This window comes from Drosophila melanogaster, chromosome 2L (assembly GCF_000001215.4).
Source record: "Drosophila melanogaster chromosome 2L".
Taxonomy (NCBI): Eukaryota; Metazoa; Arthropoda; class Insecta; order Diptera; family Drosophilidae; genus Drosophila; species Drosophila melanogaster.
In genome coordinates this window covers 21236892-21262476 of record NT_033779.5, presented here as the reverse complement: position 1 = coordinate 21262476, position 25585 = coordinate 21236892, and the positions used below count along the sequence as shown (strand labels likewise).

At 39.5% G+C, this 25585-nt stretch overlaps 2 protein-coding genes and 1 non-coding gene across 7 annotated transcripts, besides 7 other annotated features; all 3 read right to left on the bottom strand.

The window, feature by feature from the left end:
- Positions 1-65: 65 nt before the first annotated feature.
- On the bottom strand, positions 66-1309 carry l(2)k14505 (lethal (2) k14505). Of its 2 annotated transcripts, none has more exons than NM_001273739.1 (4): positions 1143-1309; positions 758-1065; positions 520-700; positions 66-464 (listed from the first exon to the last, which is right to left on the bottom strand). In NM_001273739.1, the coding sequence occupies exons 1-4, from the start codon at positions 1240-1242 to the stop codon at positions 214-216; spliced, it is 840 nt and encodes a 279-aa protein (NP_001260668.1). In that variant the 5' UTR covers positions 1243-1309; the 3' UTR covers positions 66-213. The 2 variants fall into 2 exon arrangements, with proteins under 2 accessions (NP_001260668.1, NP_610102.1); NM_136258.2 differs by having other exon boundaries at positions 190-464.
- A 975-nt stretch (positions 1310-2284) lies between these two features.
- Positions 2285-2427: a mobile genetic element.
- Positions 2428-2457: 30 nt separating this feature from the next.
- Positions 2458-2683: a mobile genetic element.
- Positions 2684-2801: 118 nt separating this feature from the next.
- On the bottom strand, positions 2802-25227 carry Hr39 (Hormone receptor-like in 39). 4 transcript variants are annotated; one of them, NM_134296.3, is made up of 8 exons: positions 25057-25227; positions 23912-24196; positions 7164-8922; positions 6649-6939; positions 6431-6580; positions 5429-5531; positions 5220-5374; positions 2802-4731 (listed from the first exon to the last, which is right to left on the bottom strand). In NM_134296.3, the coding sequence occupies exons 3-8, from the start codon at positions 8805-8807 to the stop codon at positions 4648-4650; spliced, it is 2427 nt and encodes an 808-aa protein (NP_599123.1). In that variant the 5' UTR covers positions 8808-8922; positions 23912-24196; positions 25057-25227; the 3' UTR covers positions 2802-4647. The 4 variants fall into 4 exon arrangements, with proteins under 4 accessions (NP_599123.1, NP_724322.1, NP_476932.1 ...); NM_165364.2 differs by having other exon boundaries at positions 25073-25227; NM_057584.5 differs by having other exon boundaries at positions 4281-4731; positions 25131-25227.
- Positions 5764-5878: a mobile genetic element.
- Positions 9280-10111: a mobile genetic element.
- Positions 10147-10197: a mobile genetic element.
- Positions 12737-13168: a mobile genetic element.
- Positions 20326-20856: a mobile genetic element.
- mir-9374 (mir-9374 stem loop) lies at positions 24116-24176 on the bottom strand. The gene has a single exon (NR_144677.1). It is a non-coding gene; the product is annotated as a mir-9374 precursor RNA (primary transcript).
- Positions 25228-25585: the final 358 nt, after the last annotated feature.

The window sequence follows — 25585 nt, the reverse complement described above, 5'->3', positions numbered from 1 at the left end:
TGAAAAAATGATAATATAAACCGTATTATTACAACAAAAAAAAACCGGTAAGAGCTAAAAAAAAAGGGAGGATGACCTGACCTTGATAAGTTTCAAACTAGGCACGATTTATATACATCTATTATTATGTCCTAGGTCCTAGGAGACCTACATACGTGCTACCATAACCCTGTGGTAGTCAGCTCATATGTATGTTGAACAGGTATTTTAATTTTAAAGAATTATCTTTTGCTTAACAAGGTTTTCCGAACAGTTAAGGTGTACGAAGAGCACGGCAGCCGCCAGGCGTGCTTGCAACTCCTGTTGGCTTAAATCATGTGCCCACTCCACGCGACCCCAGAACTTAAGTTGGTATTCTTCCTCTAGACGCGCCAGGGCCACAGCCTTCTCCACGGTAAGCATCTGCTCGATGACGGCGCAGGCAAGGACAATCGACTTTAAGGTGTCCACAGCGAAAATGAAGCCTGGAGGAAAATATATTTAATAGACGTTGAACTCCAGACTTATGGTCTGCATTACCATGCAGAGTTTCCAAACTGTAGGACTGAAAATGCTTTGCGACATTCATTTTATCCTGCTCGCTGACCTGAGGCGGCGTTATGTTCATGGTCTTCTGCAGGTTTGTGTCGTAGCGCTGGTTGAACCAGGCGATCACCGGGTCCCATTCATTCACCTGAAGGTCCTGCAGGTCCTTTTCGTCCTGCAAAAGATATATGTCTGTGGAATGTGCACTCTAATTCTCAGTTGATTCACTCACATCGTACTGGAAGAGCACCGTGTCTGTGGCGATGAAGTTGAGAAGGTAGTTGACCATGTCCAACTTGGAGAGGTGATTGGGATTGTCAATGGCCGTGAAGCAGAGCGCGGATAAGTGCATGCGGGAACGCTCGATGTTTTCCTTCTGAGCGTCGAACTCAGTGGCTACAGCAATGGCCAGGGGTTCGCTGCGGACGATGAAGGGTGTGCCCTTGGGCGTTTTCAGTTTCCGGTGATCCAACACCACTTCATAGCCGCTGTCGCCGCTCAGTACGGAAGTCTTCTTGTAGAATCGCTTGGGAGGAGAGGCTGCAGGAGAAGAACCGCCGATCGCGGGATGTTATGAAATGGCAACACACGTTTTTATTCTGGCTATCGCGGCTTACCATAGTGGCGCACAGTGAAACTGCTAGCGGCTCCTTTGCACTGGCTGAAATTGGTCAACCGGAGAGCTCGGATGGCGCTAACTACATACTTTCCGTTCATTTTTAGAGTTTGTCTGCCTGTCTACTTGTCTTCAGCTGTTTAACAGCAGAGTTGAGTTTTCAGTGTGGCTGTAGTACTTTTTCCACAAATCTCAATAAATCAGTCGTAGGTACTGTTTACCTTTCTGTGCTACTCCACTGCCTTCATAAGGACATCGAGGGTATTCCCTTAGAGGAATTAATCGCCATTTATAGCTTCTAGTCGAGTAAGCTTTTAACACTTGGGTCTCTTTTAGCGACTGCAGATGTCACTATGCGCACTAATTGCATGTGCGGTATTTTTAAAAAACTTGTTTGTTTTTATTAATTTCTGACTATTGGATATGACCATTGTATATGTTTGGCCTCATCATATTTTTGGCACATCGATACAATGTGCAAGACAAATGATAAAATCAAAACCTTTTCCAAAACTGTAGCAGTGACAGTTGTGGGCGTTAGTATGATTGAGGCAACGTTCTGAAATAAGCTTGCAACGCTGAAACTTTAGCAACATATTCTAAGATAGTGGTGGCTCTTTCTAACCATCTAAACACATTCCTTTATAAGAATTTTATTTAAAAATATGAATCCTTATTTTTGGGCAAACAAATGTTCTAAAGTTGTAACATACAAATTTTCAAATGGATTAATTCGTACCATTATAAAGTATGTATATATATTATTACTAAATTATTCTGTACTACTAATGTGGGATGTATAGATTACACATACTAGTTTTGTTGTAACTTTCGGTTGCTACTTTAAATTAGAAAAAATCTGTATCCACCATTAAATTATAAACTCATGTCTTTATATAAGCAATACAATAAAATAAATTAATTTGTAACCAATGAATAACTAACAACATATACATACATATATATATATATATCGGGTAACCGTTCAGTCTATAAATTTCAGGACCTGTTGCAAGCACTCATTTATCAATCATTCTATCCCAAACATAGTTACTGTTACATTTTTTGTGTTGTTCAATGTTTTGATTAAAAGCAGATATGGAGCGTGCCTACATAAACATCGAGAAAAACGAGGATAATAATCAAACTTTTGAAAAATGTTTTGATATTTATTCATATTTTTATTAGTCTTAAAAATTTCTGTCGATTTGCCAAACAACTTTTTGACCCGCCCATTCTATAGCCCTAAAACCGCAAAAAACTGCCACGCTGTTTGATAAAAATTGATCAAAAATGGCAAAATATTGATTAAAAACAAGAGAGAATGCTATAGTCGACTTCCCTGACTAGCAACCTTCTAGCTTTTATCGTTCCTGAGATCTTGACGTTCATACGGACAGACGGACATACCTAGATCGACTCGGCCATTGATCCTGATCGAGAATATACTTTACATTGTCGGAAACGCTTCCTTCTGCCTGTTATATACTTAACAAGGAATCTAATATACCCTTTTACTCTATAAGAATTTTGACGTATCAGTTTATTCAAACGAAAGGGCAGAGCCAGATTGAATAAGCTGTTGGGAACATTTCCTTTTACCTGTTTTCAAGGAATCTAGTATACCCTTAGGCTCCGTAATAACAGTGAAACTAATATTGATTTTTCGCATTTTTATTACAAAATATTGCATTGACAATTGTATATCAATTATTGTTGAATTTTACTTATTAAATTTATTTAAAAGCAAAATTGAGTTTTAAATTTAATAAATGATGAATTTGTACGTAGCTAGAGCAAACATCACACGCAAGGAAAACTGTTTTACATTAAATATTGCGCTATGGGTTTATTATTTTTCTTTAACTATTTAAGCAATGCGCCTAGAGGGAAAATTGCGTAACTTTGTGTATTCATAAAGAATTATTAAAAATGAGTTTGTTGTTAACGTAATAAACATTATAAATTGTTTGCGTGTGCTTTGCTTAGTAAATAAAATATTTTTGATTTCAGTGGTCTTAATCAGTTAACTATGATAAATGTATTGAAATTTATTATAGCGCTTTATTTATAAATAAACATTTAACTAATTTCATTTATACTTATGGTTTACATTAACGGACAGAAGCGGTGTACGGCAGAAGAACACGATCAATATGAACTGAGATCCTCATGTTTCATAGATACAACTGATAAAGGAAAATTAAAGAAACAAATTGTAAATACAAAATCGAATGGAGAACTTATTATATAGAAAGTTTAACAGAAAATGATTTTCAAACTGAGAGTGTTAGCACAATATCCATGAACGATGTGTTGAAAATTTGTCGATACTTTCAGCCAAATCTCTTGGACTTCCGGCAACATATTCCTATTCATCAATTTGTCTTTTAATCTTTCTTTGTAGATACGAGCTTAGTATTTTGGAATTTTTTATTGCGTGTGATTTTTCTGGTGGGACAGGAATTTGTATGGTACGTACTCACATATAGACACATGCATACATATGCAAAGTACATATCAAACTATCTAGGCCATAAGCAAAATGTATTCATGTTATAATGTTTTGTGTATTCAGGTGTTTTAAATCCTGTTGCAGGATTTTTTCAGCTATTTAAGTCAGTGTTACACAATATTCATAAAATTAGTAATAATAATAATAATCGTAATTATAAGGAAGAAGTTAATACAAATCTAAAACTCCAATAAAAAATTATACATTTTATTGATGTACGTAGTTGTGGTTTTTTATGCAACAAACAGCATAACTGGAATAGTCTTAGCCAACCCAGTGATGGCGATTTCGAGTGGTCTTTTGCTTTATAATAGTTTGCAAACATATCTCGCTGAATATTCATGTATGTAGACATGTGTGAAATTGCACTAAAACTAAACGCTACAACATTTAAACATTGGATACATTCATTCGTCTTCTAGTGATGAATATATAGATATCAAAAATTTCAGTAGCTCTTTCCCAAACCAAATCGGGTTTGGCTTTATATTTAAAATACATTGAATATTTCCTTATATAAGAAAATATAAAAATGTCGCTACCTGTTGTAACTAAATTTTCTTCTCTGCCTTTGTGTTTTTTATTTTTCCCCTTTTTCTATAATAGTAAAAGTAATCTTTAAATAAATTTGTTTAGTCTTTTCATTTTCCATGTGTGCTTTAGTTTACACTATACATAAGTCAAATATGTATAAATAGCAAAATCAATATATACTTTTCTTACTGAAACTTTAGCCGACAACAACAGCGATCTGAGGCCCTGCACATGGCTCATATCAAAATATATATTGGTGTAAAAATTTGGCAATCTTGCTCTTGGATTTAATCTCGACCAGTGGGCCTGATGTGACTGCTATCGTGGCTTTGGTTTTTAGGCACATGTTTTCAGAACTTACAGTAAGGATCTTATCTATAGAATATATATATCTAATACTAAATATGTGAAACTTGTTTTGCCAATGGTAAAAGATTTCCGTCTTAGTTATCAATTGTCAATGCTCTCCGCGCAAAAGCTCCATTAGCAAATTGAAATCAGCTCCATCGCGAGTCTTGATCGTCAACATCTCCTTGCCAAGCTGTTGAAAATGATATTATCAGTCATGTGGTAATAATATTTTCCTATTACTGTGGACGCCAGTCCACGTATTGACGAATCGACTACTATATAATACATTTATAAAATACAAAATATTTACAATTTCTAGTTAAAAAGGAGCTTTGACCCCTCATTTGTTCTAAATATATATTTTTTAAACAAGATTTTGGGAAATTTTTTAAAGTGAGCATTTTTTTGTTTTTTATTTCTGTCTATTTGTCTATATGAAATACTGATAATTTACATTATCTTAAACTCATTTATTTGGAACGCTTTAATAGAAAATAAGAGGGTAGGTACAAGAACATATTTTGATAGATTCTCGTTCTAATTGAGAACGAATGAGTACATTATAGATACTGTATTTTCTTAGTTGAATAGAAAATCGGTTTATAAACTTTTGTATTTTGACCTCGTAAAAGCCGTTGGGTTTGGATATGTATATCTCGATCCACACTCAATACTCACCTGGCACGTTCGCTGCAAATCAGGAATGCGTAGCAAAAGCTCCCCAAACTTGGATGGCGTGTCAGGATAATGCGCCAGGGTGTAAGCTTGCAAGCTCTGCAAAGCTTTTTCCTGACACTCGCGCACCTTTACCGCTTCCTGTAACTCTGTCGTATCTAAGATGGCCAATATGCTTGGTTAACCGAACTAGTATTATGTTTATATTTTACCTGACTGCAACAGCACAATAACTTTCATGGCAACATATTCGTAGCGATCAACGCGCAATCGCCTCAGGTGATCTGTTAGGTTGAGCATCCGTTCAATGCAAGTCTGAATCAAATATAGTGGGATTAGGGCTTAAAGATACATATTTAAACCCGTTACTCGTTGACTAAAAGGTTATACAAGATTCGTTGAATGTATGTAACGGGTTGAAGGAAGCGTTTCCGACCATATAAAGTATATATATTCTTGACCAGTATCAATAGCCGAGTCGGTCTGACCATGTCCGTCTGTCCGTCCGCACAAATTTCTTTTCATTTTATAACTTTTTATCCCAATTTCTACCGATATAAAAAAAAAATATTGACATTTTTCGTTCACACTTCCAGCTGAGTGACGGCTATCTAATAATAGTCGGGGAGCTCGACTATAGCATTCTCTATTGTTTTAACTTGATTTAGCAAAAAGACATTAGCAAGATATTCCAAATCGGTTGAAAAAAAGTAACATATAAAAGAAAGGACTTCCCACCTTATAAAGTACATATGTATGTAAATCAAGCCGAATCGATCTGGCCATGTCCGCGATTTGCGATTTGTGGGTACTAGAGTGGTAGTGGCCAAACTGTTTTTGACTTATCGAAAAAAAAATGCATGGAAAATATATATATGAAATAGGTAATCACGTATACGTTTTGGGCGGTAATCTTCTGAAGGAAAGATGAGTTGTGTTTGCGTTACTAAAATCTGCATGCTTAATCTTAATCATGGGGGTCGCGAGCGCTGCCTGCTACCTGTAAGATATTATTCAACCAATCTATTAAATCGATTTACTGCGCGAGTAATATAAATAAATAAGTATAAGTATAAAAAGTGACAAACAATTAATTTATTTCTTATCGAAGTTGAATAAAAATGTTATAACAATTAAATAGGTATATCCGACATACATTTTATCTGACAGTTTTTGTCAACGCATAGACAAGTTCAAAGTTCGCATAAACTTACCTGCAAGCCATTTGATTTGGCCTGCGATAGGGTTATCTTCCTGCCTTGTGACATTTTAATCTCTCCAGGAGTATCAATTGATCTAAAACAGCAGGAGAAGAGCAACAGCTCGCACCACGAGTTAATGAGCAAGCAGATTTGGTCATCGATCTGGAATGGTAGGCATGGTAGGCAAGTTAACAAAACTTGATGGATCTGAAAATAAAAGTCATACGAACCGAAATGTTCTTAAAAAGCGGCAAGCTCTTGCACCATTTGACGATTTTATAAAGACGGTGATCAGCCACGTTGCAGAGATGAGCGATAAGATCAGGATTGGCATTCTCGCCATTGGACGAGAGACCAGCACTAGCCAGTAGTGGATTGGTGAGTTGTGCATGGGCGCCTGAGGATGTACCTGACGATGACGACGACGAAGAGCTGCCAGAGGCGAATGCGGACAGTGGTTGGTTGATGCGGGCCAGCTCTGCATCGGTGTACTGCCACAGATGCTCTACATCCATGATTTCCTGAATGGGTCGAGAAAAATTGCAAATATAGACTAGTAGCACGGTGTACGAATAATTTCCTTTTTTAAATACGATTTTTTTGTTAAGAATAATTGTCTCTGTTATTGCGTTAGCTTTAAAAAATGCATCATAGTAGAGAAGCTCATCTATAAATTTATGTCAAGTTAAATAATTAAATAAAAAACAATTTATTTTGTATTTACACCGGAGCAAGTTTTTCTTACCTGCAGTAGTGGTGGTACGCTTCCCGTTCGGAGGCTTTGCTTGCCCGTCTCCGCCATCTCTTCCGACTTGACCGAAGTTCCTGCCAAACTAGGGCTGGCTGGAAGAGAAGTAGAGCAGGGAATGGGTACACCTCCAAATCCATTTAGTTGATGTAGTCGCTGGTGCGGCTGCTGCTGACTTGCCACTGCTGCTGCGGCGGCAGCTGCTGCCGCTTGATCAGGACTAAGCAGCGGACTAAGCATTGAGTTGGGCAGCGTGTAGGAGCACTGGTATGTGGAGCGGCCGCCACGGGTTCGGTCCTCCCGAATCGCTTCTAGTTTCATTCCCTTCTGCAGACACTTCTCGAAGCGGCAGGCTGGACATTTCTTGCGCGTGGAAATGCTGACCTGACATGGTCCACCACGCACGCACACGTAGTTCTTGCGATTTTGCACGGTGCGCTTGAAGAAGCCCTTGCAAGACTCGCAGGAGAAAATCCCGTAATGAAATCCGCTGATCTTGTCACCGCAGATGGGGCAGGGCGAGTTGATCAACTGCTGACGTGATATGCCCGCCGGAGATGCGGGGTGCGAAGATCCTAAGCCCACTGTATCCAGATTGCTAGAGGCAGAGTCCATACTCAGGTTCTGCGCCTCCTGCCCACTGGACGGCACAGTGGATGAGGCTTCCACCTTCATCTGGCGGTAAATACCATGGTGGTTGCCATAGAGCGTGCCGGCGGGTGGGGCATGACGCGCTTGAATGGGCGAGTGTGTGGGACTGAATTCGGAGCTATAGCTGTAGCAGCTACTGTGCGAGGCGTCGCTGTTGTTGCGGCTCAGAGACGGAGTGTAGGGGGCGTGGCGCGACGTCAGAGGCGACTGCGAGGGGGAGCTGTGCGTGTAGACGGAATGTATGGCGGAGTCGGGACTGGGATTCGTTGGCAGTGGTAGGTGGCCTCCACTGCTGGACTTGCTACGTGCAGCCAGTAGCGGAGAATTGTCTCCCAGAGGCGGTTCGAACTTGAGATTGATCGGATCACTTTGCGTCGGGGCCACTTTTAATTTTGTGGCAGCGTGATGTTGTGTGTTGGACTGGGGGTAACACTTCTCTTGAATCTGCATCTCGCCTGCAATGTTCTCTAGCTCTGTTTTTATCGGTTGTAGTGCGCAGACGGGTTGTGGGGGTGCAACAGCAGGGACCACCTCACTCTTAATTGTTGGCTCCATTTCCATCAGCTCTTCGCCCCCGTTGACCTCAGTATCGCTCAGCTCGCCCTCCCAGGACATTGGACGAGGACCATTTTTGTCCGCCGCCGTCCTTCGCCGAACCTTCAAGTTCTCAATACTTGCCAGCTCCTCCTCCGAATCGGACTCCCTATGATTTGAATGTCCACTGAGTGGAATGCGCAAGCTACCGTGAACGTAGTTTGCGATAACCGGCACCATGTTGCCGTTCGGTGACGGTAGTTCGTCTAGTTCGCACTTGATGTTTGTCACGGAGACGTTGTGCCGGGAGCCAGTGGCTCCCCCGGCGGAGCTTCCCAAAGTGGTCGTCGTATTCGCGACTGTGGTGGTGCACATGTTGACCGGTACTTGATAGCCGCTACTTCCTCCAAGAGGACCGCTTTGCTGCTCCGCTTTGATGCTGGACATGTTTGGCATCTTGTTTCAGTAGCGATTTCTTATATTTTATTTATTTATCAAAGACTATTTCTCAGTTGTGCAATTTGTAAAAGTTTGAGAGGTGTCGTTGATGCAGTTCCATTGTGTTGTAAAACTTGAAAAATAAAACGAATTGAAAAATGTCAACGATAAGGAGTTGTAGGGGAAAGAGAGAAATTAAAAGCCCAAATGGGTGGCTATTTATAATATATTTATATATATGCCATTTTTAATAAAACATATTAAAAAAATATAATTCAAAAAACCTTAATATCCATTGTTTGGCGAAAAAAGCTTCCAGTAAACATCATCAGGGCTCTCAAGATCATTAAAAAAGCATTGGCAAGACAATATTGTCAATATAGTGAAAACATGGATGTCTCATGCGACAAGTATTTTTAACAAGAACGTGCCCCATTAGCACCAATTTTTTAAATATATCCTTTTACACTTTTATCGCTTTTTATCCCGAACAACTGTGCAGTATTGAAATAGCAGTGCTTGGTACTTGCGAGTTTAAATAAATAATCCTATGATTACAGTTGTAATGGGCAAATTTTTTATACTATCATCAGGTATTTAATTTATAACAATTCAGCAAATGTTTCACTTTTATTTCGTGAATAGTTTCGAAAATATAGATTAAAACAACATAATAGGCAGAAATTGTAATGTTCACTGAAAAAGCAGTGCAATGAAAAAAAAAGAAACAAAATTTAACATGACTAAATAGAGATTGTGCTGGCCACGTGTTTGGGTGAACCAGTTTTAAGCCGGTTTTCTTGTGTCTCGGATCATTATCCTGTTAGAATGTCCATTTTATGACAATGTCCAGCATATGACAATAACACATATTTACACATATACGTGTTGGTCCATAATACCAACCCACACCGTTGCATGAAAAACAGGACCATACCATGATTTTAAGTCCACCGTTCTTCACAGTCTTGTGTATGGATTGGGTGGTACTGGTGAACCTGTTCCACCAAATAGCACTGTTTTTGACCCATCATTCCAAACGATAGGTAGGTTTTAGCAAAGTTTAACCTTGCCTTAATATGCCTTCGGCACTCCCCGCACTTAAATTTTGATTCAATAGTCGACTCCGAATTGTAACGTCACTGATTCTCAAGTTCATCCCTAAAGGATGCAAAAGGATTGACTTTGCTGTAACGAACTATGCGTCGATTGGCATTCATTCAAGGATTTTTTAAAATTTTTTTATATGTTTTTCCTCCCGTTTTGCTGTCCTCTACCCACTAAAATATAATTTGTATTAAATTATTTACTTTTAATTTATTAATTTATTTATTATATAATTTATATATTTATTATTGTAACGGGTACCTGATAGTCGGTCAACTAGACTTAACAATTCTTTATTTTTTAATAATAATTTCTTTTACTTGGTCTAGCCTGTTAGGATTTCGGCTATTTCTCAAAACCTAAACCTAGCAACACAAACAAAGAGAATGTTGAGAGAGCCCGACAACAATAAGGTCAATGCCACCTACTGCCACCCTTTCTGTCGACTTTTGCCGACCATGAAATGACACTTGGGTTAGTTGGGTTCACTCACTAGCCGCCTTCAAACAACCGTTCATAAATGTATTGTACACAAACGTATGAGCATGTGGGGTTTTTGGTTCATTCAGTTCTTATCAGCCCTACTAGTTCTCTTTTGCTCGCTTGCAACTCTCCATCTCTTTTCTTCCTTGTCTATCCGTCTCGCTCTGCGCACATACAGCAGCTTAAGAAATGTATACAAATCTTCGGCAATGGCCAGCAACGAAAAATGTCATCGACCCGCGACGATGGAGCGGCGAGGCAATGAAGCAATCGGACAAGCGAAAGAGTCACATGGTAGATGGGATGAAATTATAATAAATTTAAGGTACAATAACCCACCGACAAGCAGTAGTGACCCCGGAATTTTGATAAATGTAGTATTTACAATTAAATTGTATATAATAAAACGTGAGCTTACTTTAATTAGAAAGATTACTGCAAATAGAACAGCGAGGAAGATAAGCATGCATAAGTCCCGCATAACTTTTTAATTACAAGAATATACCATACATACACAATTTATCTCTTACATAGTACATAACTTTCAACGATTAAGCTGCGCTGTAAAATCTTATTTGTACTTGATTAAGGTAAGTGCGTGGACTATAGGGTGTCACATACTCATTCAAAAAGATCTCAGCTTAAGATGACAATAAGATTTCATAAATTTTGTACTCAAACAAACCATCACATTTAAAGAAATGTTAACCCTCAGCATGGGCATATAAGAAATTATTTGGGGGTCTTTTATTTTTTTATAACTTTTATGTTTCCCTGGGAATCAACCATCTTTGTTTGGAAAGCAACATTTTGGAGACAATGAATGTTTGGTAGCTTAATAAACGGTGCAGTGTGTTCCAGGAACCAATTCTAATAAATCAAAAGACTAAAATAAATTCTTTCCCCTCTAAGACACACTAGGACCATTCGATGTGTTTAGCGAAGACAAAAACCCACGCACTGCACAAAGACAAAATCGAGACAGCGACAGAGAGGGACATTCAAAAAAAAGCCCGCTGGGGAAGAGAGAGCGAACGAGTAAAAAGCGACGCGCAGAATAAGCAAAGGACGACCTTCAAATAATGTTGAATTTTGTACGCAAACGACCTTGCACAAACCAACAACAACCATAGCGACGACAGCGGCGGCGAAGCAAACCACGAAGAAGAAGACGCAGCACCGAAGTCAGCTCCACACACACCCGCTAGAGACACACATACACAAAGTTAAACGTACACATGCGCTGCCGGCACACAAAAGATGGGGCAGACAGAGAAGAGAGATGGTGAGAGAGCGCTTAGCGCTGGCTATCTTTTTTTGGGGTTTAAGAAAGAACAGAATTACTCTTGGTGATGTATGTATGTATGCATGTGCGAAATTGGTAGAAAAGAAAATAAACAAAATTGTCTTTCCAAATATATATGTATGTATGTTTGTACACGGATACATATATGAAAAAAGAATGAGGCATAAGATTGACTCTCAGCTAAAGTTGCGTGGGAGCGCCGTAAAAGTGAGGAAGCGTCGCCAGGGGAAGGGAAAGGTGCAGGCATAGAGAGTGAATGGTCAGCACTCGATTTATGCTGATTTTCGTACTCCGTCTTTTAGGAACTACTCGTGCATACACTAGTCGGCATGAGTATTTGGACAAAATAAAAGCTGCACATTTGTCGGTGAAACTTTTAAATGGCTTGATATGGTCGTATTGGTAATTTTTTTTTACTTTTTTGTGTGCAAGTAATATAAACTTAAAAATTAAGAAACGAACATTTTTTTACTAAAACTATAAAAGTTATAAACAACTTAATGAAATATGAAAATATGTAATATGTAAAATATGTAGGTATTTTGACAAACTCATTTAGTAAATGGTATTCTGCTTTTGAACACGTGTTAATCAACAATTGTTTAAATTGAACTTTTTTGGATATTGAACTTTAATAAAAAACAACAAATTAATTGATAGCCAATTATTTATTAGATCATCAATGGTAACACAGTATAACGTTGGAATTAGAGTAAAACAACATTGCAAATGAGTTTAATGTGTCGCGAAAAAGTGTGTATTAACTAATTAAAAAGTTTAAGAAACATAATGACTTAAAAAACCTAAAAAGAAGAGGTCCTAAGCGCAAAACAACGATCGCTGACGACAAAATCCTTATACGGGAATTTTAAAAAAATGGAATCTGACCGCCAGCCCTCCAAAAAGTGAACGCAAGGCAAACAGTGAGCGCACAGTTCGTCGACGTTTAAAGGAACAGGACATGAAGACTAAGGATTCAAAAAGTTAAAAGATCGAAATTTGCAAAGGAACAAAGGAACATCTAGGAAAGCCGAAGTCTTTCGGGAGAAGAGTTTTATGGGCGGATGAAAGCTCTTTCCAGTATAACTCGTCCCAAAAAAAATTTTTTTGTAAGATTGCCAACTCAGCAAAAGCAAAAAAGACGGCCCGTTTGTCAGAAAAAGAGCCATGGTGGAGGCTCTGTCATGGTGTGGGGATGTGTTGCCTACAAGGATATGATAACCAAGTTCCTAAAGGATGTTGGCGTTACCGTCTTGGACTGGCCACCTCAAAGTCCAGATTTAAATATTATTGTGAACATCTGGTCTCTTTTGAAACGCAAAAGAACAGTTTCGTAACATTAAACTCGAGAGGAGACTATTTCTGAGCTCACTTCCCTTTGGAAAGAGATAACTCCAGAGATCCTTCACAATTTGAAGGATTCAGTAAAGGACCGACTCAAAAAAGTTATTGATGCCAAAAGAGGATATATATTTAATTAATTGTTTCAATAAGGAGCTAATCCAGCTTCATTTAAACTTATTTTCATTGAATTGAAAGCCTGTCAAAATACTTATGCCGAACAAAAAATTCTCATGACAAATGTGCAGCGTTTACATGGTCAAAATAATTTTCCCGACCAGTGTATGTACACACATTCGTCAATACTCATGATGATGGTCCGACAAATGCAGCCAACCGAGGTTTCGATGATGACTTCTCTTTTCGGTCTCTCGGTTTCCGGTTTTTGCCCTTGTCCCTTTCGTTGCTGTATCCCGAGGTTAGAACTGTACCCATACAGATGGGGCTTCGTTGTTGTTGCTGACACCATCGGGCGGAAGTGTTGTTACACTTGAAGCTTGCTATTTATTCAGCAAATCGAATTAAACGGATGCCTGGTGTAGCATTGGGTCTTGCACAGAAGAAAAGGACTTTAAAAGCCCTGCGAGCGCATGTATATATGTACATATGTATGTACATATGTACAAGCGCAGTCTAGTGTTTCCAATATTCATTTCTATGTGTTGTGTTGGTACACCGAGTTGACCATTATTGCACTCACATCTACATATAACAATAAGTACAAATGTCAAAAAAAGCCGCGGAGCCCTAAAAATTGAAGGAAGATCTATGAGCGCTTCATTATGTAAGTGCTAAGCTGTGATGCATTGGCTTCCGGGCCAGGACCAGTGCTAAGGATGCATGCTTTCCTGCATTTCAGTTTTAAGAAGTTACTGGATTCAAAAATCCTACTGGCACTACATCAATCGTAGTATCTTGCTGAGCTACATAAAACTTAGGAACCAGTACGGCATTCCAGAACTCAGGAATTCGAGCTCGGTAAAACCCAGCCACAACGTTTGCTGTCTGTTGTTTATTGATTTTTTATCAGGTTCTGACTTTGACAGCACGTCGAAAGCAACTTCAGCTCCGCGGATAACTCCCTTTAGCGTTGTGCCGAAAGGGGTTGACCTTCGGGTTTTTCTTTTTTTTTTTTGTATTCTTTTTGTTTTTGCGGAAATGTGTTCCCTCAAAATAAAAATGGCGTACTCATCGGCCCTGTTCTCAGTTTGTGTTTTGTGTGGGTAAAAGTTCATGTCAATAATATTCATGACATTGACATGCTTTGTGGGGCACAAGCTTCGGGGGTAGGAGTCCTCGTTTATTTTCTCCCTTGCAACCTCGGGCCTCCTCAGTGGGGGTGGTTAATATATTGTGGGCGTCGGATTTTGCCCACTGAACAGAAAGTTGGTTTCAATTATGCGTAACATAAAAGCGGTGAGTACGGCGACTGGGGTTGGTGGGTTGTTGTAATGGAGGACAACGACACCCCACATAAATAGGGGGACCATCGGAAGTGTCCAGATTCTGTCTATGGGTAATAACCTAATTTTTTACTCAACTTTGAGTTGAGATATAATAAAATGTAACAAGGTCGATAAGAAAAATCGAACCTTTGAAAATAATACCGTATTATTAGTATAACCATATTAGTTATTTTCAAAATCAATTGTCTAAGTAAAATCAATTATCACAAAACTGCCGAAAATATCTAGGGCAGCTAAATAAGAATTACCTCCTAGGATATACGTACTCCTCGGACACAGAGAGCTGTCCCAGATACATAAACGGTAACACCCCCCTTTTTTCCAATTGACAACATAGAGCCCGGCTTAGTCTATGAATATGGCTTAGAAACAAACCAAAATCTGGTTTGCTGCAGACCAGGTATTCATATGGGCACAACAATGGCAAATCGAATTGCCTGGCAATGAGGCAACATTTTGCGAGTGTTGAGGTCTTTTGAATAATCACCGCGAATGGTTTGTAAAGAGGGGCAAGACGAGGCGAATGCCGGCAAGTCATTAGCACAATGTGCTACAGAAGTTGGCTTGCGGAAAATGGCAAACAAATTGCAAAATTGTGCTACAAAAGCCAACAGGTTAGACACGACACAGAAGTGCGGTGCAACGTCTTATATTTTCAATGCACAACTTAGGAGGGTAGAGTGTAAATAATGTGTTGCTTCAATTTCAGTTGCAAGGATGCATATTCACAAATAATTCATATTTCTAAGCCAAGTATGACTGAAACCAACCCCTGCAAGTAAGGGGTTTTCAGCGTTATAAGTTCGGAATGTAAAAATACATTCGCAAACAACTGAAGTAACTTGGTTTTCAACAGGTGCGTTTCTCGTCCGAGATCAATATGGCCACTGTTGCCTTGTAATAGCAAAAAAACTTACAAATGGCGTACAAAGTATATAGAAAACCGGTACCAATGCAACAATACCACCGAAAAAATTTTTTTTAGAAAAATGAAAAGTAAGTATTTTATAGGTAGGTAGGTACCTAGAAGAAATAATGTAGTATTCCTTTCAATGGACTTTGAAGTCTTGACTTTTAACTGATCGACATTGGAGAAGAATAAGTACATGAAATTTATATTTTCACGATTTCCAACGAAGAAGTTATCGGTTTATTAGTGAACAATCTTCATAATGATGGACTTAGATCATTTAAAATGGCAGTTAATATTTTCCCCAGTGTACTTTGCAAGTAGCTCAAAAACGCAGTGAGCAAAGCGAACAAGTTTGGGCGCCTAGTATAGGAAACCAGAAGATAACTTTGTCAACGTTGCGCCGTGCATAGCAACCAGCGCCTGACCAATCTAATCTAACCTAGACGTATTCATACATAGTGTCTAGAAGCCCCCAGCTCCAGCATGACTCCATCTCATTGCGAAGGAGTCCTGAGGAATTCGGATAACCGTAATGTTGCAGGCAGGTATCTGTCGTCCGCGTAGCAATTATAGTTTACCGTTCGACAAACAGGAAACGTTATGCATGCACATTTGTATTATTTTTTGCTTTATCATTAGTGTTTATTTTCCATTGTTAGGAGTGGCGCACCTTTCCCGCCGCTTTCCGCATGCAGAGCATTTGTGCATTTACATTTTCCGTCATCTGCGGCTTTATCAGTACTGAAACCTTCACTAAATAGCCATAATCGAGCTCCGCACACTATCAGAATCAATAAAAGATAACTGAAACTGAAATGAGAAACCGTATTTCTCACGAAAGTTTATTTATAGAACTTGTCCTTAGTATTTTTGTTAACTTGTTTCCAGCTGTCGACGCTGTTCCGACAAAATCAAGGTCGTTGCGAATATTGTTTATAAATACGGGCACTTTATAAAAAGTAGGCCGGCAAATCAGATTTAGCTTTCGGACCAGCAGGAGATAAATAGCAGATAAATATCATCCAGCAGAGCTCTAAGTCGGAGCTGATCGCTTTCCTGGGTTGATTAGTTTTTTATACATAAGCCCGGCTCGATCAGAAGTGAACGCTGCATAGCTGTCGTTGCTAGAACGTAAACGTATATTAAATTATCCATTTGTTCAAAAATATATAGGCTTCGCCGCCATGGCGCATGCTGCCACAATTAGTGGCAGAAGTGACTGGTCAATAAGCCTGATGTCTACAGTGAATCAGCGAAGGTATTTCCATGTCCCTCCAGATAATTGATCATATTTCAAAATATTTATTTAGACGGCATTTAAACTTATCCTAGCCAGTTCTCCTACAGAGCATTCAGTATTTCAGCGAATCATTGAACAGGCTTTAAACAGATTCACGGTGCGAGTCTGCTGATCCATCTTCTACCGCCAGCTAAAGACAACATTTCTTGCGTGCTCGCTCGTGGAACAGCAGCGACACTCCCCAAAGACCCCCCACCGCCACCGTGACGCACAAAATACGTGCCGTACGTTAAACTTCTTTTACTTTTCTAAGCCCCAACACCAGCTACCAACTACTTTGGGCTTGTCTTTGGTTTGCCTCTCTCCTCATTTTAGTAGTTGGCCTGCTGAGCCCTCGGAACTCGTTTCACCACATGTTGCTGCTGCTGGGTGGGCATTGCAGTTGCCACTGGCTGAGAATCTGAATACGACTTTGCTGGTCCGGCTGCGTGCGTTTAATTAATATCAAAAGCCAGATCGGCGAAGCACACGTACATACATATGTACGTACGCAAGGTTAGCTAAAAAAAAAAAATAACGCATACTGCTGAATACAGAATTTAACAACACTGGCAAGTTGTTGTGGGACAAGGTGGCTGCGATTCGTCGTTGGCGCTGAGCTGCAATCCACTCTCCAGGCGTGTTGAAACTCAACCGCCGAGTAACCAACTAATTTGCGCCTATTGAGTGAGTTTAAGCCAAGTTAACCAGGCTGTTTTTGGCAGTTTGCAATTTATGTTGTTCCCATTGGAACGACTCCTTGTCACTGATCCATTATAATGGGATCGAAGAGAGCGTCATTGAAATTATAATAACCATAACTTTAACATTACTATAAAACAGTAAAAAATTACGTACAACCAAAAGATATATGACGTTTCAGTTACAATAGTGAAATAATAGAGATGACAAAATTTATATACATATTTATATCGCAGTTTTCTAGGGCTCCTTTTCATATATATATATATATATATATATTTATTTATATCATCGATTGAAATGGCACAGTGAGAGATAACGAATCCCGAATATTTTTGATTCACTTCATATTACTACCATTGGAGCTTAAGGACTTACACTGTATACTATACTGGCTACATAACTACATGATTGGAATAAGGGAGGTCCTCTCGGCTGTTGAAGTCTTTATCACTGCACTCCAAACTTGCGATCAAAATTTTCATTTTGCACAATTCTCAAGATGCAAGATCTGAAGACACAAATCGTTTACAATAATTCTTCCATCGATTAATACTTGTACATATGTACATATTTATGTTTGCCTGTAAATTTATTGGTATCGAAAAATCCCGTTAAGCCATTCGCCTTGGCCCTGTGCCCTGGCTCCCCTTCCGCTTTTTCTGCCATTGCCTCTGCCCTTTTTCTCTCGCTCTCTCGGTCGGCTGGACTCAGTTTGTCAACAGCTGCATTCGCGTACCTCCCCATCTTCTGCTCGTTATTTAGCTGCAGTGGAATGTGTGTGTGTGTGCATGAGCTTCTATCCCTTCTTACAGCTCTTCGCTCTTCCCTATTACATTTCGGGCAAGGTCATCGCGAGATAAAGTCAACGGCCGCCAATGACCCTTCTCTCCGTCTTCTATCTTTCCGCTGACAAGGCGACGGAATCAAAGAAGTCCGAACGGGCGGAGGAAGGTGGGTAAGCAAAGGCAGTCAGCATGACGTGTTTTTACTGTTCTTGGTGGCTCTGGCTCTCTCGAATTTCAACTTCTTCCTCACATTTGCTTTTATTTGAGTTTAAGTTTGAGTTCTTACGTCTTGGCAACAAGTCGTCGTGCTACTTCTTCTCTTGCCAAGGTTTGAACGTGTTTGGCCTTTCCTTTGTTCGCTTCTTTTGACTCTCATTGCCCCATCTTCTCTTCTCTTGATGTCTTGTTTTCCCCGCGAATACAATGAGCTCTTTCTGTCTGTTTTGGAGCTTCTTTGTTTTTTTTGTTAGATGCTCTTTGTCGCGTAGTTTAGTTCCGAATTCAGTTAAGTTCTTATGTGAAACCTCTGGGATATCGAACTTGTAGAAACAACAAATTGGTTTCTCATAATCCATAAAGGCATACCAAATTTACAGGGGTCGTCAAAAGTTTTTGGAAAAATATAATCCCGTAAGACAGCTTACACATCTTTAAACAAACATGCCCTAGAACTAGATGTACATCTGTATGTATGCATGTGTTAACCTAATGGCATTACGTCATTGACTATTAACACATTTAAAGGTGATTTAAAAAGGGTTTGGAATCTCGATAGGTTTAATAATATAACAAACTTAATTTCAGCTAAAGTGAGTGCGTGGGAGATGCATTTGAATGTCATGTTCGGGCCGAAAACGCTTCGTTCTTCTTGTTAATTACTTTTCAACGAATTTGTGATATTTGTATTTTTTTACAGTACACAGAATTTTTACTTTATCAGCACTCATACGGACCAACAAGGGCGGATCAAATCGGATAGTGATTTTGGTCAAGACATTTTTGATTATGATTACAAATTTTTAAAAATAACTTGAAAACGGGACTTGAAAAATGCTCAGTACCTTTAAAAGAACTAAAAAGAAACCTACAACGAGATGAAACACGTTTTTGCGAGGAACCATTGGTGGAAAGGGAGAAGTAATTGGATTCAATCAAGAACAGCAACTGAGACGACTGAAGAATATGCTAAACAACGAGGGCAAACGAAAGATACTGCGAAAATTGCTGGAGAACATTTATATTCTACAAATCCAATAATTAATTTCTTATTTATAATAATTAGTTGGCAAAGATATTGCATACAATATTCAATAGAAACTTACTGTTAAGTGTAGATACACCTAATCGCATTGTCAAAATACCAAATTGTAGGTAGCCCAGGCGACTTCAGCTGATGGACGGCGCTAATATTTAAGTGGTTAGTCATCAAACAAACATTTTTAGCGAAGCAAAATAACGCAAAAAAGGAATGGAGAAGATCCGATCCTCAGATAATTCAATGTTTCCTTAGCCCCGGCTAAGACAGCCTCTACATCGAATTCGAACAAATTTTTAAAAAATTTTAGTGTCTGGTTTTTCGCGTACTCGCGGCAGAAACTTTCAAGCTGTCTTGCCAGTCAAGAAGCCTAGCTTTAAGCTGAAAATCGAGTTTGAGTGAAATTCAAGATAAGGGGATTTCAAAGACGTTTGTCTGTAGCCATACGCCAATCAACTTTTATCGTTCTGCCTTAATTTAATGAGCTTTTTATCGATTTCTCGTTTTCGAACCAAAGTCGAGTCGAGACTGATACCAACAGTGAAGTCAGGCAGCTTCTTTTTATTCATTAAGTAATTTTCTATTATTTGCATAAATTAACTTAGCTAATAGTCATAAATTTCGGCTGGCCAGGCCCTTATGATGTTGAGCTCCTTTTGCGATGCTTCCAAGGATATATTAAGTGAACTTCAGTGGTACAAATTAATAAAAATTATTTTTTTATATTTTGTAGACTCTGCGCCCAGCAATTGAGTGACCGAAAGACGATTCAAAGGTGTGGATGTCTTTGTTTGGAAATGAGACCTTTATTACATATTCTTCAGCGACTATAGGCAAGTTGAAAATTAACTACCAATCTTTATTAAATCCGTTACTCGTAGAGGAAAAGGATTTTCTACATATACATATTTTCTTCATCAGGACCAATCCGAATCGAACTGGCCATGTCCGTCTGTCCGAATAATCGCCTCGATCTCAGGAACTATAAAAGCTAGAAGGGTGAGATTAAGCATGCAGCTTCCAGAGACATAGACGCAGCGCAAGTTGGTTTTCAAATATTGCCACGCCCACTCTAACACCCACAAGCCGCACAATATTCATTCATATTTTTATTAGTCTTGTAAATTTCTATCGATTTGCAACCAAAAATGTTTACACGCCCACAAACTGTCACGCCCACACTTGAAAAATGTTTTGAATTTTCTTCGTTTAATTGTTTGAGTTGTCAATTTCTATCGGTATACCAAAACACTAGAACCACGCCCCTTCTTACACCTAACCAAAGGTCACGCAATTTGTTCTCATTTTATTCCCTAATATCTATCGATAACCCAGAAAAATTGTGCAATTTCCATTTCCGCATTTCCACTAGAGTAACAGGTATCTGATGATAGTCATGGAACTTGACTATAGCATTCCCTTTTTTTATGTTTAATTACACTTTTTTGTTGGAATAGGATGAAATCTAAGTCATAGTGCGCATGTCTATACATAAATATTTGAATTAAATAATATAATTAAGGATTTAGGAGTGAATGACGTTCGAGAGTCACGAGCCGAGGTGGTAATTCCATTTCTTTCGCAATCCTTTTAGCTGAGTAACGGGTATATAATATTCGATTCGATGAAAAGTCTTTTTGTTACATTAATTTATTTGAGAATCAGAATTTCTGTTTGTGCCATTCGTGCTTGATAAACGCAAATTTTCAATGCACAGTTTACGAAAAAAAAGCGATTATTAATACAATTTTCCTGATGTTCTTATCCAAGGCCTCACAAATTCCAGGTAATATAGATTAATATGATTGATAAGCAATTTAAAACTTATCAACGAGGTAACATTCTTTTTCGGTTGGCTACAAAAGTTCAACAGCAGTCCGAAAATGCTGCCAATAGTTGCACAATCATGAACAACAGTGGGTTGCTGCAAATGCAACCGCAGCAGCAGCAACATTTAGGCAACATGTTTCTCCTCTTTTTTCTTGTCCCCGCTTCACCTTCCACCGCCTGCTGAAAAGTGGCGAGTTAAGACAAGAAATCGGCCAAAGTGATCATGTTTATATAGACATGTATGTATAGACAAACCAAAAACGACAAAGGCTGCATACACACAACGGTTTGCGAACCAACGGCTGCACAGTTGCAGCAATCGAAAAAGTTGCCAGTTGCAAAAATCAAACAAAATGGCACAATAACAACGAAAAGGCAACAGCAACGACAGGCAACTGCAGCAAATGTCTAAAAGCAGCAAGTAAAAACGAATGCATCCAGCCACCCGCGTCTCACTACCCCCACTTCATTATGTAGCTTATTATCAAGAAACTTCAATAAGGCCAATTCGGGACGTCCAATAGGTTTTAATAGTAATTCTAGTAGGTTTTTAATACCAATTCACATTTCACTCAAGACATCACATAGTTAAAAACCTATGCATGCACTCCAAACCGAACCTTGTTGCCGGTAGTTAATTGAATAACTACTAAATAATTATTAAAATTGTAAATTGTAAAAACGACAAGCAATTATATTTGTGTGTTGTCTTGTTCTCTTCGGTTTAGAAAGAGTGGAATGCATATATTTTTTCAAGCTTTTTTTCCCCGGAGTTCTTGGCGAGGTTACAACAAGGTAAACCTGCTGCCATGTTGTATCTTTCAGTTGTATTTTTTACCATAGACAATGGAACAAAGCAAACCCGTTCTCGCTACTTTCGCAGTTTGCCTGCTAGAATAGGAGAAGAATTGTGGTGAGGAGGTCAATGCTGCAATTGTTAACTGCTAATTAGCAGCCAGAGTCAAAGCCAGGGAGAGAAACAGCATGTATCAACTTATGTATTGCAAGAGTGGGTGGTGCACTGCCGAGGGAGAGGCACGGATGGCCGAAGTGGGTATCAAGGCGGTTGGAACACCCGAAGGCATATTCGAAAACCGGTTAACAGCTGGCAGCCAACTGACGAACGAGAAATACATCACCGAATGGGCAAATCTCAAAGACTTTACAAGTTACAGATATTAAGGCGTATGGGTCGGGTTAATATAAATATCTGCATGCACAAAAAGAGTTACCAGAAGCAAAATTTTTTTTTGCAGAATTGGAGACCAGGCTTACCACTCAAGCCCGATAATTTATTGCCTTCTTCCACTCATTGCGTTTGTAAGCATGGGCAAATCCCTACATCAGTTGCCAGTTCTTGTAACCGCGTCTCGACGGCAGAATCGACCGCCTTTAGCCAGAGTTATGACCCCGAAAGCTGTAAATTAACCTTTGAGGCCGCGCACATTTAAAAGGAGTTCAAGAACATAAACCAGCGTCCGCAATGTATAATCCGGAGCCAATCAACTTCCAAACTCGCGGTCAACCTTCGGACAGACTGAATCCCAGCTTACGAAATGAGAAGAGTTGAACGGTAAGAAGGCACGGTAAGAACGGCTGATAGACACAAAAACCGCAAGCGACGCAGTCAAAATAATAATGAGCCCGACATTTAAAATGGTTTATGAGACAGCCCCTTCTGCGGCTCCTCGAAAGCACAAGACTTGGCCCAGCCGCAGCCTCATCAGCAGCGTTGTCAGCCGCAGAATTGGCGATTCTTCGATTTTTCTGGGTCAAGCACCACGCGAAAGCAGAAAGAGCTAAAGACTTGGCCCAAGAAATGTGTGGTAGAGGTAGAGTTCAAAACGTGCCTTGGCCGTACTATTCAGACATGCAGTGCCTTCCCACCCTCTTATTCTCCCTGATCGAGACCGTCTCTGTTTCGTTGTCGAAACAATTTCCGGCGGCTGCACCGAGAAAAATATAACGTGTAACGATGATCGAACAATAAAGACAAGCGAATCTATACAGAGTCAATTCGGAAAGCTTTAAGTTTTCTAGAACCGAACATAACACATGTTTAATTAAAGCCTTTATGGCGTCCTTTTTGCGCTTTCAGAGCTCGGTAGAGTTGAATGTCAATGTAATGAGCCAGCCAAGTTCGGGTCATAAAGCCTCTGCCACATGAAAGTAGTTCAAGTACTCAACGGCGCCGTTACATTTCACTGCTTATGAATTGGGAGTCGCCCGGCCAGACAGTCCGCCAGACGACACTGACTTCCCGATGTGTTAATAATTTTGTTTTGATTTCAGGGATTCGAAAAGCCTACTTTGACTCTGTGGAAGGGGATAAGAAAATATAGCGCTTGAATTGGGCCTCTTGGATCTTTAAATTTAAAGGACAAAGGAATATTAAATCACTTAAAAAATGGTAATTTTTACAGCCCCTATATTGTTGTCCTTAAATACAAATGAAATGAAAGCATATGGTTTATACGATTCGCCCAGTTTTCACGATGTTCCTTTTGAAATCACATCAAGTTATGGGATGGACATCATGGACATCAATTATGGGAACATTTTGTTTTTAAGGAAATGAGATCATCTTACCATTTTAAAATACCTAAAAAATTATGGGAACATTTTGTTTTTAAGGAAAGGAGATTATCTTACCATTTAAAAATAACTAAAAGTATTCCAATTGTCCCTTTCTCAGTCTATCAAGATTTTAATGTATTTCCGTTGCTGTGTTGATAAGATTTGTTACCCAAAAGCCAGTTGGGATTTCACGTTTTACTCGTTTTGTTCGACTCACATTCTAGTCACATTTTCATAGAGAATTCGTTTAATTTGCGTGCACATTATGCGTATAACATTTCTTGTGCAATATGTACCCGACTGGAAGCCACTTGATGCCAATCGAGGAAATTATTGCACGACAAATATCGGATTTTTCACCTGTGAATTAATAACGGTAAATTACTCATCCAGCGTCGCGGCGGGCGCACTTGTATGGGTTAACGAGCGAGCAAGCAAGTCAACGAATTCACAATAAAATAAACAAAATGCAGACGCGAAAAATCGACGAAACTTGTTGGAGCTGAAAACGCGGAAACTGTTGCAAGCGAATCGAAACCAGAAAAACTTTTCTGCACACTCTGTCCAATCAGAACAAACACTCGAACTCTTCTCTCCCACACACACTACACCAGCACTCACACGCACAAGTTCTGCTCTTGCACTTGCCTCTTTCTACTGCTTTCTTTGAGTCTTGGGTTTTATTTTACACGACTGCGGCGCTCTTGTTGCGTTTTCCTCACCTTTCGCAGAGTTTATTGACATTTTCAGCGTTCGCTTTGTGCGCTGCTTTCTTCGTGCGCAATCTCTTTTTTCTCTCGCCAGTCTGTTCGCTCTTTCTCTCTTTCCCTTTCTTCTCTCCGCTCACAACACTTGCTTTTTTGTTTACAATGGAACGCTCGCACACACACACTGGTAAACGGGTCACTCACACGCACACAGAATAACCTTCAATTTTATCTTATTGCGCGCGCCCCAGTCACTCGTTATTCTTAAACTTTGCCGAAATTAGGATTTGCTTTGGTTCGCTGCTGCAGCTTTAAATATCAATCAATGTCTTTGCAATGCTGGTGTGGTTAGAAATCCACATTCACCTCGACGCCTCTTCCACACACCCATACACGCAGCCACGGACGACCTTTGCGGTGCGAGCGAGACGACCCGCCACAAAAAACTCCACTTCCGCTCTCTCGTTCACCCGTTGTGCTGACGGCGAAAAGGTTTTCGAATTAAGTACATACATATATTCTTATTCACTTATTCACGGATTTAACTACATATGCCACTGTAGGCGCTACCACTCTTTTTCGCTCACAGCATGAACGGTGTTTTGCGCTCGAATCCGATTCCACAACCGCTCTAGCGATCACACGACGCAACACAGTCCCGCCTGCGACGAAGTAGCAAAATGTTTGTTTTGTTAGTGGAGCTCTCGGTCTGTTAGCGAGCGTTGCCACCTTTCTGCGAGCTGTTGCTGCACACTGCCACTTTACGAACACAGATCTGATAGCGGGACAAAATACGTCAAGGCAGCGACGGTGGGTTACTAGTGAATTTGGAACGGTGGTCTTACGACGTAATGGTCTTTTATATTTTCATTATTTTTTAAATTGTCGCTCATTTACCAATAAACCTTTTTACTTTTTCCTGATAGTCCGAAGTCAGATCAAATAGGAAGTTTCACAAAAAATTTTCATCCAGAGAAAATACGCCGACGCTATTCGAGTTTTTTGTATTCGTTAACCGGGAAAGAATAGTTCGAATTCGTTC